Below are 13,697 nucleotides of genomic sequence, written 5' to 3' on the forward strand. Positions count from 1 at the left end.
GGGTGGGCCGGCCCGTCCTCCGTTGGGTCGCGGAGGCCCAATAACCGAGCTGGGTCAAAAAGTGGACCCCACTTGTCAGTGGGAATTGCGAGCCGCATCTACATTCTACAGCGTCTTCCATTTACTGACGAAAACCTGCAGCAGAGATGAGCCGTTTCGTTTCCTTTCGTAACGCATCGTTGGCTGGCTGTCAGGCCGAGGCCAGGAATGGGTCTCCTTCCCTTGATTCTCTCGCTAATATTTTCTTCCTCCGATCCCTTCCCTCGCATCTCTCCGTGTCAACAGCGTCCATCCATTCCGAGCCTCACCCCCCAATTCGAACGCATTTTAATCTATCGATTTAGATCTCAAGAGAGAGGAGAGATTGTGTTCATGGGAGGAAATATCTCCATCTTAGCGTAGGTTTGGGTCGTTGGATCAAGAAGGGGCTAATTCCATCCGGCATTAGCCTCCTTCTTGGTTGATTAGTTAATTTTTTTAACTGTTTATTAAGGCAGTTCTTGATTCCTCCCTCCGAATTGATATTTTGTTTTGAGAGATCTTGTTTACTTCCTTTTTGACACTTTCGGCGCGGGGTTGATTTCTGACTGAGATTTTGTTTTTCTTTTCTGTTTCTTTCCATTTGATTTTGCGCGTTACGTTCCAAGAGGGAGGGTGTTAGGGGGGGGGGGGGGGGGGGGGCGCTTCGCTCAAATTTTCGGATGGATGCATTGCGTGTGTTCGCCATCGATATCTGGTTGTAGGCACGTTGCATGCGTGGTTGGTTTCCTTGGAAGATTTGGGGGCTTTAATTGAAGCAGAAAAGAGGGCAGAAACGATTTCATATCCATCTTCTCCTGCATTAGAAACAAAATTTAATTTGGCGCATCCAGGAAGAAGAGGCCATATAAGGAGAAGAAACCCAGTCCTTTCCATTTCACACACACACAACCACAGGCAGATCGTCCGTTGTGTTCTTTGCCGAGGAGCGAGATCGACAAAGAACGAAGTCCATGACGAGCAGCGGTGGCGCCGGGTGCAGCCGCAGCCACAGCTTCAGCGGCATCAGCAGCGCAGCGGCCACCGGCGGCGCCGGCGCCGGCGCCGGCGCCGACGTGTTCGTCCGGGCGGCGGACAACGAGATGTACGTGCGGGCGGACAAGATCGACCTCAAGAACCTGGACGTGCAGTTCGAGAAGACGCGGTCCAAGGTGTGGCTCGAGCAGCACCGCTCGTCGTCGGCGGCGTCGCCGCTGCCGCTGCTGGAGTGGGAGATCGACCTCGCCAAGCTCGACATCCAGAACCAGGTCGCCCACGGCACCTTCGGCGTCGTCTACCGCGGCACCTACGACGGCCATGACGTCGCCGGTAAAAAATCGAATCAAATCAACCTTCAGATCTCTTGCGTCGATCAACTCTTTTCTATACATGCTATTACTAGTATTAGACTCGTAGACTGTCATCGTGATGAACGTGCATGTCGCGCTTTGCTAGCCGTACACCCGTACGCCGCACCATAGCACTTTTTGATACGGTGAATCGTCGTCTGAGCAGTGAGGGCTCGTTTGTCACCAAGAGATTTTGTAAAATAGCCCTTTGTGTTTTCCTTTGTAGTGATGGTTAGTTTTTGTTGTTTTCCTTACCATTACTGGACATTAGGTTTCGCTTCCCGTCGGCCAGCCGGCTGCGAGAACCGAAACAGAGGAGAACCATGAGCGGCGGTGGTGGGGTTGATGACGATGGTGATGGTGATGGTGGTCAGTGCACCGCCGGAAGTTAGTATGGGAGGTGAAGGTGGACGGAAGTGGATCAAGGAGGAGGGGGGAGGGGGGCGGGGGAGGCGAGGCCGGCGTAGGGCTCCGCCGAAGAGGAACAGTAGATGTTGGTTGGTAGGGGTGGAAGGTTGGTGATGAGGAACTCCTGTTGACCACCTTTTTGGCTCTAGTGAGGTATAGTAAACACGTGAGTTGGCGCGTGCATCAGTAGAGGCTGTTGGAGATGCCGTGCGTGCGTCAGTAGAGGCTGTTGCAGGTGGTGGAGAAGATAGGAGATGTCGTTTACTAAGGATGTTTTTGGTGCCGCGTGTCAGTAGAGATATGAATTGGTGTGGAGGGCAAGACAACAATGATATAGTGTGATGCAAGCTATGTGGTAACGGTCAGTGGGGATTCTTAACCTATGGTAAGCTGTGTGGTAGTACATTAATTATGTACGGAAGGGTGAATTCCTTGGATCCACGTGACCTCAATTTATGGCATAAAGTTCTAGTGTTTCTCGGGGATAAATACTCCCTAGTTAGGAATATATATGTGTGTATTCAACATTAGATAGAATGATAGCTAACATAGACCTAAGAAACTTTTTATTTAAAATTTTGTCATTTGGAACATTCAGAATGCAATTTTGGCAAGATTTACTTCTACAAAATAGTTGTGAAACATTAATTGTAGTGCGGTTATTGTATTTTTATTTGTGAGTTTTCAAGGTCCCTTGTATAAAAGTGGCAAATCTTGATTGAGGCAAAAATCTTAATCACACTGTACCATTTAATTACAGCTTATTCAATTAGCTGAAATGGAAGAAGGGAAATAATATCTAGGTGTTGATGGTCCCATAACATCCATTTGCAAAGAAGATTATTTAGTAACTTTTACCCAAACATTAGTACCATATATACATCAGCCGTATGTGACCCTTTATGCAAGGGAGTACACCTCTATCTAGCATACATTCAAGTTCCTTGATGGAGTAAAATTTTGGGTACATATTTTTCTAGCTAGTAGTAAATAGATATCATTTTCCCCCAAAGAACGGACCATTATTACATTACAGATTTACACAAGGTCGTTTGTAATTTAATTGACCTATTGCCTGTAAACAATTTGTTGCTAGATGTTATCACTGATCCAGATGACAAACATCAATATAAAAAATACTCCATCCGTTTCAGGTTATAAAATGTTTTAATTTTGGTTAAAGTCAAACTACTTTAAGTTTGATAAAGTTTGTAGAAAAAAGTAGTATCATTTTCAACCCAAGACAAATTTATTATGAAGATATATATATATATATATATATATATTCAATTATTAATTTAATGAAACTAATTTTGTATTATAAGCATTACTATATTTGTATATAAACTTAATCAAACTTAAAACAGTTTGACTTTGATCAAAATCAAAACGTCTTATAACCTGAAACGGAGGGAGTATGCACTAATATTTACATTTGTTGCTCAATGTGTGTTCAATGCAGTGAAGGTGCTGGACTGGGGGCAGGAGGGGCAGGAGTCGACGGCGAAGCACCGGGAAGCCTTCGAGAAGGAAGTCGCCGTCTGGCAGAAGCTTGATCACCCCAACGTCACCAAGGTGAGCAGCAATCAATCCACGCCGTTGAATCCGTCGTGTACGGTGTCTGATCGATCGATCTGTCTGTGTACATGCGTGCAGTTCGTGGGCGCGTCGATGGGGACGTCGCATCTGAAGATCCCGTCGGCGAAGGCGGAGTCGCGGTCCAGCAGCGTCGGCGGCGGCAGCGCCGGCGGCGGCGGGGGGCAGCGTTGCGTGGTGGTGGTGGAGTACCAGCACGGCGGGACGCTGAAGACGCTGCTGTACAAGCACCGGGACAAGAAGCTGCCGTACAAGAAGGTGGTGCAGCTGGCGCTGGACATGGCGAGGGGGTTGAGCTACCTGCACGGGGAGAAGATCGTGCACCGCGACGTCAAGGCGGAGAACATGCTGCTCGACAGGAAGAAGACGCTCAAGATCGCCGACTTCGGCGTGGCGCGCGTGGAGGCCGGCGCCGACGGCGACGACATGACCGGGCAGACGGGCACCATCGGGTACATGGCGCCCGAGGTGCTCCAGGGCCGCGCCTACGACCACAAGTGCGACGTCTACAGCTTCGGCGTCCTCCTCTGGGAGACCTACTGCTGCGCCATGGCCTACCCCAACTACAGCCTCGCTGACATCTCCTACCACGTCGTCAAGCTGGTAGATAGACACATCTCGCTATGATCAATCGCCTCCCCAAGATTCTTATCGATTGATTGATTTTGCTTCTTGTCGATCAATGGATCATGGGTGACAGGGGATCAGGCCGGACATACCGAGGTGCTGCCCGAAGGCGATGGCGGACATCATGGCGAGGTGCTGGGACGCGAACCCGGACAACAGGCCGGAGATGTCGGAGGTGGTGGCGCTGCTGGAGAAGATCGACACCTCGCGCGGCAAGGGCGGCATGACCCCCGTCCCGGAGCACGCCTCCCAGGGTTGCTCCTGCTTCGGCTTCTCCCGCGGCAGCGCGTGAGCGAAACTGCTAGAGCAAAGCTAGCACCTCGCCGGCCGGGACGGCTGGCCATCTCGATCCTCGAACTGTCGAACACCATCCGTGCAGGAGTTGCAGCTGTGTCGATCCGATCCGTTACCTGATTTTCTTCCGGGATTGATGTGTGTTGTTGGCTTGAAACTATGCCTGATCTCAGTGATGTTGTTGTCAGCTTTAGCTTTGGTATGCAGGATGTTACCTCGTTGTGAACTTGTGAGGAGTTCGTTCATCTCTATTGCCTGGGTCTACATTTTGAAAAAAAAAATGTTTTTACTTGGACCGTGGTATGGTACGAGGGGTAAGGTGTGCATCCGTTATTTTCATACGACTTAGAATAGTTATGGAAAAAAATTAAAAAATAATACTAGTAGTATCAATTGAAATGAGATAAGTCTATAAACAAACATGCAAGGCTAAAGTAATATAATAAAATCAGACAGTACGTATACAACATAGATAAATTTTGTTATTTCTATTTTTTCCTGTGTAGATTAAATTTAGACTATATATTTGTGTGATGTATTATATCATCAGAATCTATATTCTCATATTATATACTTTTTTTATACAACAATTTCAATCACTTGCATACATCGGTGTAGAAATTCAACTTCTGTGTCTGCTCGGCTCGATGGGCCGGATCGGTATTGTGGCTAACAAGCAGGCCTAATATAGTTGGGCCAGAACAGGGTTGTGGTTCACGTGCAATGCAAATCCATCGCACGGCTCTTCGCGCTTGCGTGCCCTCTCTGCGCCGTCGTTCAACTATATTCCGTGCTCCCGATCTCCCGCCTGCCTCCTGAGCTGTACTCTTTGTGCGCGCTCGAGATGGCGCCGGAGCGGCCGCGGAGAGAGGCGTTGTTTCGCCACGCACCGACGCACGCCAGGTGCTCGACGGTTTGATCGCCTGAACACCAAGCCAGTCGATGCCCTGGTGCTGCACTGCTGCCTTATTCTTGTCCCGACGTCTCCGAAGTTGTTGTTTCACAGCAGTGGCGGGCTCGCCGTTGCGCTCTTCTCTACCAACGGCTTCGAAATCCCCGACTAGTTCAGGGACTTCTGGTCCATGGTTGACATACACGCCATTGCTTGCTAGAGCTGTGCTGTAAAAAGACTGGGTAAAGGTACTTTCCAGTGCCGGATCTCGAGCTTCGCCACGCCGTTCTCCACTTTTCCGTTGTTCCCTGCATTGGGAGCAGCCTACCATTGTGAGCCGCACCATGAGATGCGTCCTGCGTATATCACCGTTGCTATTGTTCCATCGTCAAAACTATCACCCCAGCAGTGCTCCTCTCCTCTGCTCGCCTCATTTGAGGCGAGGAAGGCAAGCAATGTTACTTGGGGTGGCGCGAGGCCAGTAGGTTGGCAGCCACAGCCTTTATTGTTTTGTGGAGGTAGTCCAAGAGGAGGGAGGTATTGATGGACTGGTTCACGCCAAAATTGAAAGTTTAGTTAAAATTGGGACAATGTAACGGAAAAGTTGAAAGTTTTTGTGTAGGAAAGTTTTAATGTGATGGAGAAGTTAAAAATTTAAAGAAAAAATTTGGAACTAAACTTGGCCTAAGTGGTTGTGTGGGGCGATGCAACTTGAGGGGGAGCATGCGATGGCAGGTGGGGTGGGAGGCAGAGTGAGGGCATCCAGAGATATGTGAATAGTCTGATTGATTAACTGTTGGTAAGTGTGTTTGTAATCATATTAATTGTTGGTCAAGATTTATAATTTTTATTTTTAAAAGTACATCATATACTTTCTTATGGAGGAAGTAATTTGGAAAAATGGGATGGGTGCTATGTATATGTTGCAGGGCATCCAGATGTGGATGCTGTTAATAACAACATCGTGCTTTGGTCGTTGTTGGAACTTGGAACAACGTCCAATAACCTGAGGCAGATGTCCTTAGCCCCTGATCTACCCAGCAGGCCAGCACTCACTGACTGTCCCAAGCCTAATTGCCCAAATGCCTTTCCATTTTCGAGTAATATGTCCTTGGTGATATCCATCCAAAGAACAACATTCACTACTAGAAAAAGTATTTTCGCAGGCGGACAAAAGTGATTTTTGCAAGCGAAGGGTTGGACCGCTTGTAGCACAACGACGGTGAAAATTAACGATTTTCGCAGTCGGGGCAACAACCCGCCTGCGAAAATCCATGAAACGAACAAAAAAAAATCACGGCGGCGGCTCGCCGACGCCGCCACGCGCCTCGCCGCCGCCGCCCTCCTTCAGTCGGATTTGGGAGGGGAAAGGAGGGGAGCCGCCCCCCGCGCCGTCGTCGTCGCCGCCGCCGCCCCGCGCCGTAGTCGCTGCCACCGGCCTCCCCCCTCCCTTCGGCCGGATCTGGGAGGGGGGAGGGGAGCCGCCGCCACGGCCCCGCGCATTGTCGTCGCCGCCGCCCCGACCCGTCGTTGTGGCCGCCGCCGCTGCCCCGTGCCGTATTCGCCGCCGCCGGCCTCCCCCCTCCCTCCTTCGGCCAGATCTGGGAGGGAGGGGGGCTATATCATACTCCTAAAGAAGTTGTAATAAAATGTGCTGATCCAGATATATCAAATCCTGATTACGACTTCTTCATTCGGTTTGTAGCCATACCGTATAGAGTTCCAAATGCCTTTTTTTGGAAGTAACTAGATTCAAGCAAGCATCCTAGCAAAACGATCTTTTGACAATAGGCTCTGCCCAACACTGGGACTAACTGACTTTATACAGAGATAAGAAAAGGCAGCAATCCAAGCTCTTTTTGAATCGGATATTGGATAGGCTAAGCTAGGTGTAGCCCGCTTTCTCTACGGTTTTGCTGAACTTGTCAAGCCCCGCGCGGGAGGGGGGGGGGGGGGAGCCGCCGCCCGCGCCGTAGTCGCTACCGGACGCCGCGCCGCTGCCGTGCTCACTGGCCTCCCCCCTCCCTCATCCGCTAGATCTGGGAGGGGAGCCGCGCTGCCAGTCGGACGACGCGCCACCCCGCCCAATAGCCGCCGTTGCTCCCCCTCCAGTGGCCAGGGAGAGGAGGAGAGGTAAGGGGAGGGGAGGGGAGGGAGGGGAGCCGCGCCGCCAGCCGGACGCCGCGCCGTCACGCCGCCTTTCGCGCCACCCCGCGCCGTAGCCGCTGTCACTCCCCCTCCGGCGGCCGGGGAGAGGAGAGGTGAGGGGAGGGGAGATGAGGAGGCGTGAGGGGAGGGGAGGGGAGGGGAGAGGCCGTGAGGTATGGGGAGGGGAGAGGCCGGCCGTGGGTGAGGAGGGGAGGGTGAGGTGTGGAGACTTAGAAAAAATCAACCCCTACCCAAGTCTATTTATATTTAAGTCTATTTTCGCAAGCGGACCACTTAAGCGGTGCCTGCGAAGTGGTCCGCCTGCGAAAATAGATTTTTGTAGGCGGACCGATCATTTCACCCTGATTTATATTTTTGTAGGCAGTTATTTGGCTTTAAGAGTTATGTCCGCCTGCGAAAATGAGACCCCTACGTCGGGAAAAATGCTTTTTCTAGTAGTGATTGGACATACACAATATATTTTCTCACTGGCATTGGATGGATCATGGATGCATTACAGACAACAAATTCCATATATACAGACAAGCAAGTAAGCGAACAACCAAAATAAACTGGAGAAACAAATATTTTAGATGTTTATAATCGAATAACAAGACAGAAGCCTTAAACGACAACAAAAAGAATAAGCTTTAAGATTCTTTCACAAATCATTCATTTAATCAAAAATCGAAAAGGGTAGAGGTAACCTGTCGTAATCCCTTCGGTCAGGTCGTGCATCAGGCGAATTGATAGTATCAAGTACTAAGTGATAAAAGTTAATATGATGACAAAATGATCCTACGACATACAGTCCACACGCCACTACACAAGTAAGAAGCCCCCCTGATCTTACTCGGTGAAGATAGCATCCCCCGACGACGCAAGAAAGATATGACAGCTCGGCGGTGACTCTCTCTCCCGAGAGCGCCGTCCGTTCCCAAACTCGAGGCATCAAATCAATTATATAAGTCCAGACAATTAGACTAATCTGATTCAAATCGAACACAAAATTAGAATTAATCATGCTCCATCAGCATGGTAAAAACAATAGTAATAATCTGGGCATGCTGGAGTCTTAAACAACACGCATCAGACAAATTCGTGTACCAAAACTACCATTTGCAAGTTTATGTATAAAATTACAGCGGTTTGATAAGCTTGTGTACCAACAATGCCATTTACTTTCTACAATTTTCAAGTTGTATGTGCTCTGATCGTTGAAGTAAATGATTATGAAGTGTAAGGCCATTTGCACCAATACATGGTAAAAGAATAATTTAGCAGTGTGCTTCAATATTTGATATAGCTAAAAGGTCCTCTTGGTAAGAACACACATGACATCCATAGAACATTGCACAGATGCATTTTTTCCACATTGATGTTGGATGTTTGCATTACTATTCTCATAGAATAGATTTCATATATACAGACGCTACCATAGTAAGTAAGCGAACAACAACAAAAAAAAAAAAAAAGGAAATAAACAATGCTAAGCGTTTACAATAATACTTCCTTTGTTTCAGATTATAAGACGTTTTGACTTTAGTCAAAGTCAAACTACTCTAAGTTTAACTAACTCTATAGAAAAAAGTAGTAACATTTACAACACCAGCATAGTTTCATTAAATCTATAATTGAATAATTTTTCATAATATATTAGTTTTGGGTTAAAAATATTACTACTTTTTTCTACAAAATTAGTCACCTTAGAGTAGTTTGACTTTGACTAAAGTCAAAATGTCTTATAACCCGAAACGGAGAGAGAAGAATAATAACGAGATGAAAGCCATGAACAACAAAAAAATATAGAGAAACAATAATAGATGTTTACCATCCAATCTTTATCTTTATATAAAAATATAAAAAAGGGGGACGACGGTCAGAAAACCTGAACTCTAGGAGAAGGAAGGCGAGAGTGCTCTCCGGAGTAAAGGAACCCTTGTAAAACTCATACATAATCCCAAACATAGGAGTAGGGTGTTACGCTCGATAGCGGCCCGAACCTGTATAATCTGATTGTGCGCAAGCTAGCCAGACGCCTTAGGGGCAGGTACGCGATTTCTAAGAGGCGAGCTTCTTCCCCCGGCCGAACTCACGAAAGGGAGGGTCCCGCGACCTCCCGCTATCGGGGAACTTCCCTCGACAGCTAGCGCGCCAGGTAGGGGGAAGTTGCGCGCTTTGAAGAGAAGCCGTTTCCTTCCGCCCCAAGTTTCCTTAGGCCCTCGACGATCATGGTCGAGGTCCTGGAGGAGGAGGTGGTGGCGTTCACCCCCACTCCGTCTGGGAGTGAGGATGCCAGCGAGAGCCGCGGCCCACGTCATCGTCGCCGCAACTCTTCCACTCCACCCCGCTGCGAACCCTCGCGGAGGGAGGACCCCACCCGTTCGGGTGGTTCGGGCCTCTCCCCGCTCCCGGGCGGAGGGAGGCCACCACACGTCGGGGCACGGCGCCGCCTCACTTACGGTGATGGCGGCTCGCCCCGAGGTGCGCTTCAGGCGGCGGGTGCCCTTCTGCGGCATCCCCCCGTCAACTCGGAGCCGAAGACCCCTATCCAGCGCTGGTTGGACGACGTGGCCAACTTGGTCACCACAGCTCAGCGGCAGTTGGCCGCGGGCGGCCGACCCGCCGTCACCGGTACGTCGCGTACCCCCATTACCCTCTCCTCATCGGCAAGGAGGAGGGCCCGTCGGTCAGCCATGGCCTCGAGGCGGTCCACGGCTCCAACATCGACGGGGGCCTCGGGAAGTCGGAGGCGTCACGACGGTCTCTATGGGGAGCAGGACGCTCGAATCAATATCGAGTGACGCCGGGACGAGCGCCGAGCTCTTCGCATGGGGGAAGGTGCCTCCTCATCTGGAGTGCCACGTTCCTCCTCACGAGGCGGCCCTCCTCCCACGCTCACCCCTGGAGGGACGGGTTGTAGGGCCTTCGTGGCGAGTCTCCGGAACGTCCGGTGGCCCACGAAGTTTCGCCCCAACCTCACGGAGAAGTATGATGGCAGCATCAATCCCTCCGAGTTCCTTCAGATCTACACCATGGTCATAGTGGCGGCGGGAGGTGACGACCGGGTCATGGCAAATTATTTCCCCATGGCCCTGAAGGGTCCAGCACACGGCTGGTTGATGACCCAGCCCCCCGACTCCATCCACTCCTGGGAGGACCTGTGCCAGCAGTTCGTCACGAACTTCCAGGGCACCTATCCCCGCCTGGGAGAAGAGGCGGACCTGCACGCTGTACGACGAGTCCCTCCGTTCATACATACAGCGCTTCTGCCAGGTCCGCAACACCATTCCATGCATTCTGGCCCACGCGGTTGTTTATGCATTTCGGAATGGCGTGCGGCATAACCGCATGTTAGAGAAGATAGCCTCCAAGGAGCCTAAGACCACCGCCGAGCTTTTCGAGCTGGCGGACAAGGTGGCTCGGAAGGAGGAGGCGTGGGCCTGGAACTCTCCCGGCACCGGTGCGGCGGCTGCGGCTACCCCCGAGTCCGCCCCCCGCTCTAAGCGGCGAGATAGGAGAGGTAAAAGGAAACCGGCCCGCTCCGATGACGAGGGCCATGTCCTTGCGGCTGATGGGCCTGCACGGGCCCCACGCAAGGGAAAGGCCACCGGCGACAAGCCGAGCTCCACTGCTCCATCCGGCGAGGGTCGGTCGGCAGATGCTCGGTGCACAACACTTATCGGCACAGTCTCGCTGACTGCCGCTCGGTCAAGAACTTGGCCGAGCGGTTCCGAAAGGCCAATGAGGAGAAGCGGCAGGGTCGACGAGAGGGCAAAGCCCCCGCGACCTCAGCCGGTGACCGGCGAGGGGAGGCCAAGAAGAAGGCCCCCGCCGATGATGGCGATGACAGCGAGGATCTGGAGTTCCAGATACCTCAGGAAACCGTCGCCACGCTTGACGGGGGGGGGGGGGGGGGGGCTTGTGCTCACACCTTCCGCCGAGGCTTCAAGGCCATGAGGCGAGAGCTTCTGGCTGCCGTTCCAACCCAGAAGCGGCTCGGAAGGCGCGCTGGTTGGAAGTGAAGCTCACCTTTGACCAGAGCGACCATCCAACAGTGCTCGCTCGTGGCGGGAAATTGGCCCTCGTGGTCTCCCCGACCATTCACAATGTCAGGATGAAGCGCGTCCTGGTTGACGGGGGGGCCAGTCTGAGCATCATCTCCCCAGCCGCCTTCGACGCGCTCAAGGCCCCGGGGATGAAGCTCCAGCCGTCGCTGCCAATCATAGGCGTGACTCCGGGACACACGTGGCCCCTCGGCCACGTCGAGCTCCCGGTAACCTTCGGTGACTCCACCAACTTCCGCACCGAGCGGATCATCTTCGATGTGGCGGATCTCAATCTGCCCTACAACGCGGTCCTGGGCAGACCTGCGTTGGTGAAGTTCATGGCCGCCACCCACTACGCCTATCTCCAGATGAAGATGCCGGGCCCTAGTGGTCTCATCACCGTCTTTGGCGATGTCAAAGTTGCCCTTGCCTGCGCGGAGCAGCGCGCCGACAACCTCGCGGTGGCCACGGAGCCACAGGCCCCGGAGGCCTCCGCGTCCTGCGCCTCCAAGAAGCGCCTCACCTCGGCCGACGAGGTGCCCGTTAAGGAGATCCCCCTTGGCGATGATCCGTCCAAGACCGCCAAAATTGGCGGGACCCTGGACGCCAAATAGGAAAGCACGCTCGTCTCCTTCCTGCGGGCACATTACGACGTCTTCGCATGGAAGCCGTCGGATATGCCCGGGGTCCCCAGGTAGGTGATCGAGCACCGCCTCGCCGTGCGACGGGACGCGCGACCCGTACGGCAAAAAGTGCGGCGTCAAGCCCTGGAGCGGCAGGCCTTCATCCGAGAGGAGGTGGTGCGGCTCCTGGAGGCTGATTTCATCCGCGAGGTTATCCACCCGGAATGGCTGGCAAACCCGGTGGTCGTCCCGAAGGCCAACGGCAAGCTCCGGATGTGCATCGACTATACAGACCTCAATAAGGCATGCCCTAAAGATCCCTTCCCTCTACCACGCATAGATCAGATAGTCGACTCCACTGCGGGGTGCGACCTTTTGTGTTTTCTAGATGCCTACTCTGGGTATCACCAGGTTCGCATGGCTAGGGAAGATGAGGAAAAAATAGCTTTTATTACTCCTGTGGGCACCTTTTGTTATACAACTATGCCTTTTGGCTTAAAGAATGCAGGCCCTACTTTTCAGCGCATGACTCGCATTACTTTGAGTAATCAGATAGGGCGTAATGTAGAGGCGTACATCGATGACCTGGTGGTAAAGACTCGCCACCAGGACACGTTGCTGCAGGATTTGGCCGAGACTTTTGATAGTCTTAGGTCCACACGTGTGAAACTGAACCCCGATAAGTGTGTGTTCGGTGTGCCAGCGAGCAAACTTCTCGGGTTTCTAGTCTCCTCTCGAGGCATAGAAGCAAATCCTGAGAAAATACGCGCGATAGAGAGGATGCGCCCCCCCAGCAAGCTTAGGGACGTACAGTGCGTCACTGGATGCATGGCCGCCCTAAGTCGATTCATATCGAGGCTGGGAGAGAGGGCGCTACCCCTATTCAAGCTCCTCAAGCGCCCTGGGCCGTTTGTATGGACGGAGGAAGCTGAGCAAGCTCTCAACCAGCTGAAAGCTTACCTCACTTCCCCCCCCATCTTGGTAGCCCCGGGGCCGGAAGAACCGTTGCTACTCTACTTGTCCGCGACGCCCCATGTGGTGAGTGCCGCCCTAGTAGTCGAGCACGAAGAAAGCGAACTGGAGGCCCCTTTAACTCGTGATGGCCCTTCCTTCCCCATAGGCCCGGTGCCCGAGGCCCCCAGCCCCCGGGAGGACCCCGAGGCCCCCGTGGGAGGAGGGGAGGCTTTGGCGAGTGGTCTCGAGGCCTACGATCTCGACATGACTCGAGACCCCCCCGGGGCCCCCGAGCAAGGGCGTCCCAGATCATCCGCCCCGGACAACACGAGTCGGCCCAGCCGAAAGGTGCAGCGGCCCGTCTACTTTGTCAGCGAGGCGCTTCGGGATGTGAAGACCCGATACCTGTAGGCCTAGAAAATGCTTTATGCGGTTTTGATGGCCTCAAGGAAATTGCGCCACTATTTCCAAGCGCATCGGGTTTCTGTGGTGACATCCTACCCTCTCGGCCAAATTTTGCACAACTGAGAGGGCACTGGACGGGTTGTGAAATAGGCCATCGAGCTGGCTGAGTTCGATCTGCACTTCGAACCACGGGACGCGATCAAAAGTCAGGTCCTGGCCGACTTCATCGCGGAATGGACCCCAGTGGATGAACCTATTCTGACCAACAGCCCCTCCCTCCCCGGAGATGGAGAGGACCCAAACGCCGACATTCGTAGCGGGCACTGGGTTATGC

At 52.4% G+C, this 13,697-nt stretch overlaps 1 protein-coding gene across 1 annotated transcript; it reads left to right on the plus strand.

The window, feature by feature from the left end:
* The first annotated feature begins 181 nt into the window (after window positions 1-181).
* On the plus strand, window positions 182-4,599 carry LOC127766052 (serine/threonine-protein kinase STY13-like). Its single transcript, XM_052291069.1, has 4 exons — window positions 182-1,347; window positions 3,238-3,350; window positions 3,432-3,974; window positions 4,072-4,599. Exons 1-4 carry the CDS (start codon window positions 993-995, stop codon window positions 4,288-4,290), a joined length of 1,230 nt encoding a protein of 409 aa, XP_052147029.1. The 5' UTR covers window positions 182-992; the 3' UTR covers window positions 4,291-4,599.
* The last annotated feature ends 9,098 nt before the right edge of the window (window positions 4,600-13,697 follow it).

This window comes from Oryza glaberrima, chromosome 3, assembly GCF_000147395.1.
Source record: "Oryza glaberrima chromosome 3, OglaRS2, whole genome shotgun sequence".
Taxonomy (NCBI): domain Eukaryota; kingdom Viridiplantae; phylum Streptophyta; class Magnoliopsida; order Poales; family Poaceae; genus Oryza; species Oryza glaberrima.

Excerpts from the sequence above, each read along its gene's own strand:
- LOC127766052 (XM_052291069.1), top strand. The coding sequence starts at position 993 with ATGACGAGCAGCGGTGGCGCCGGGTGCAGCCGCAGCCACAGCTTCAGC. Across the intron at positions 3,351-3,431 it reads ATCACCCCAACGTCACCAAG|TTCGTGGGCGCGTCGATGGG; the intron begins GTGAGCAGCAAT and ends ACATGCGTGCAG. Across the intron at positions 3,975-4,071 it reads CCTACCACGTCGTCAAGCTG|GGGATCAGGCCGGACATACC; the intron begins GTAGATAGACAC and ends CATGGGTGACAG.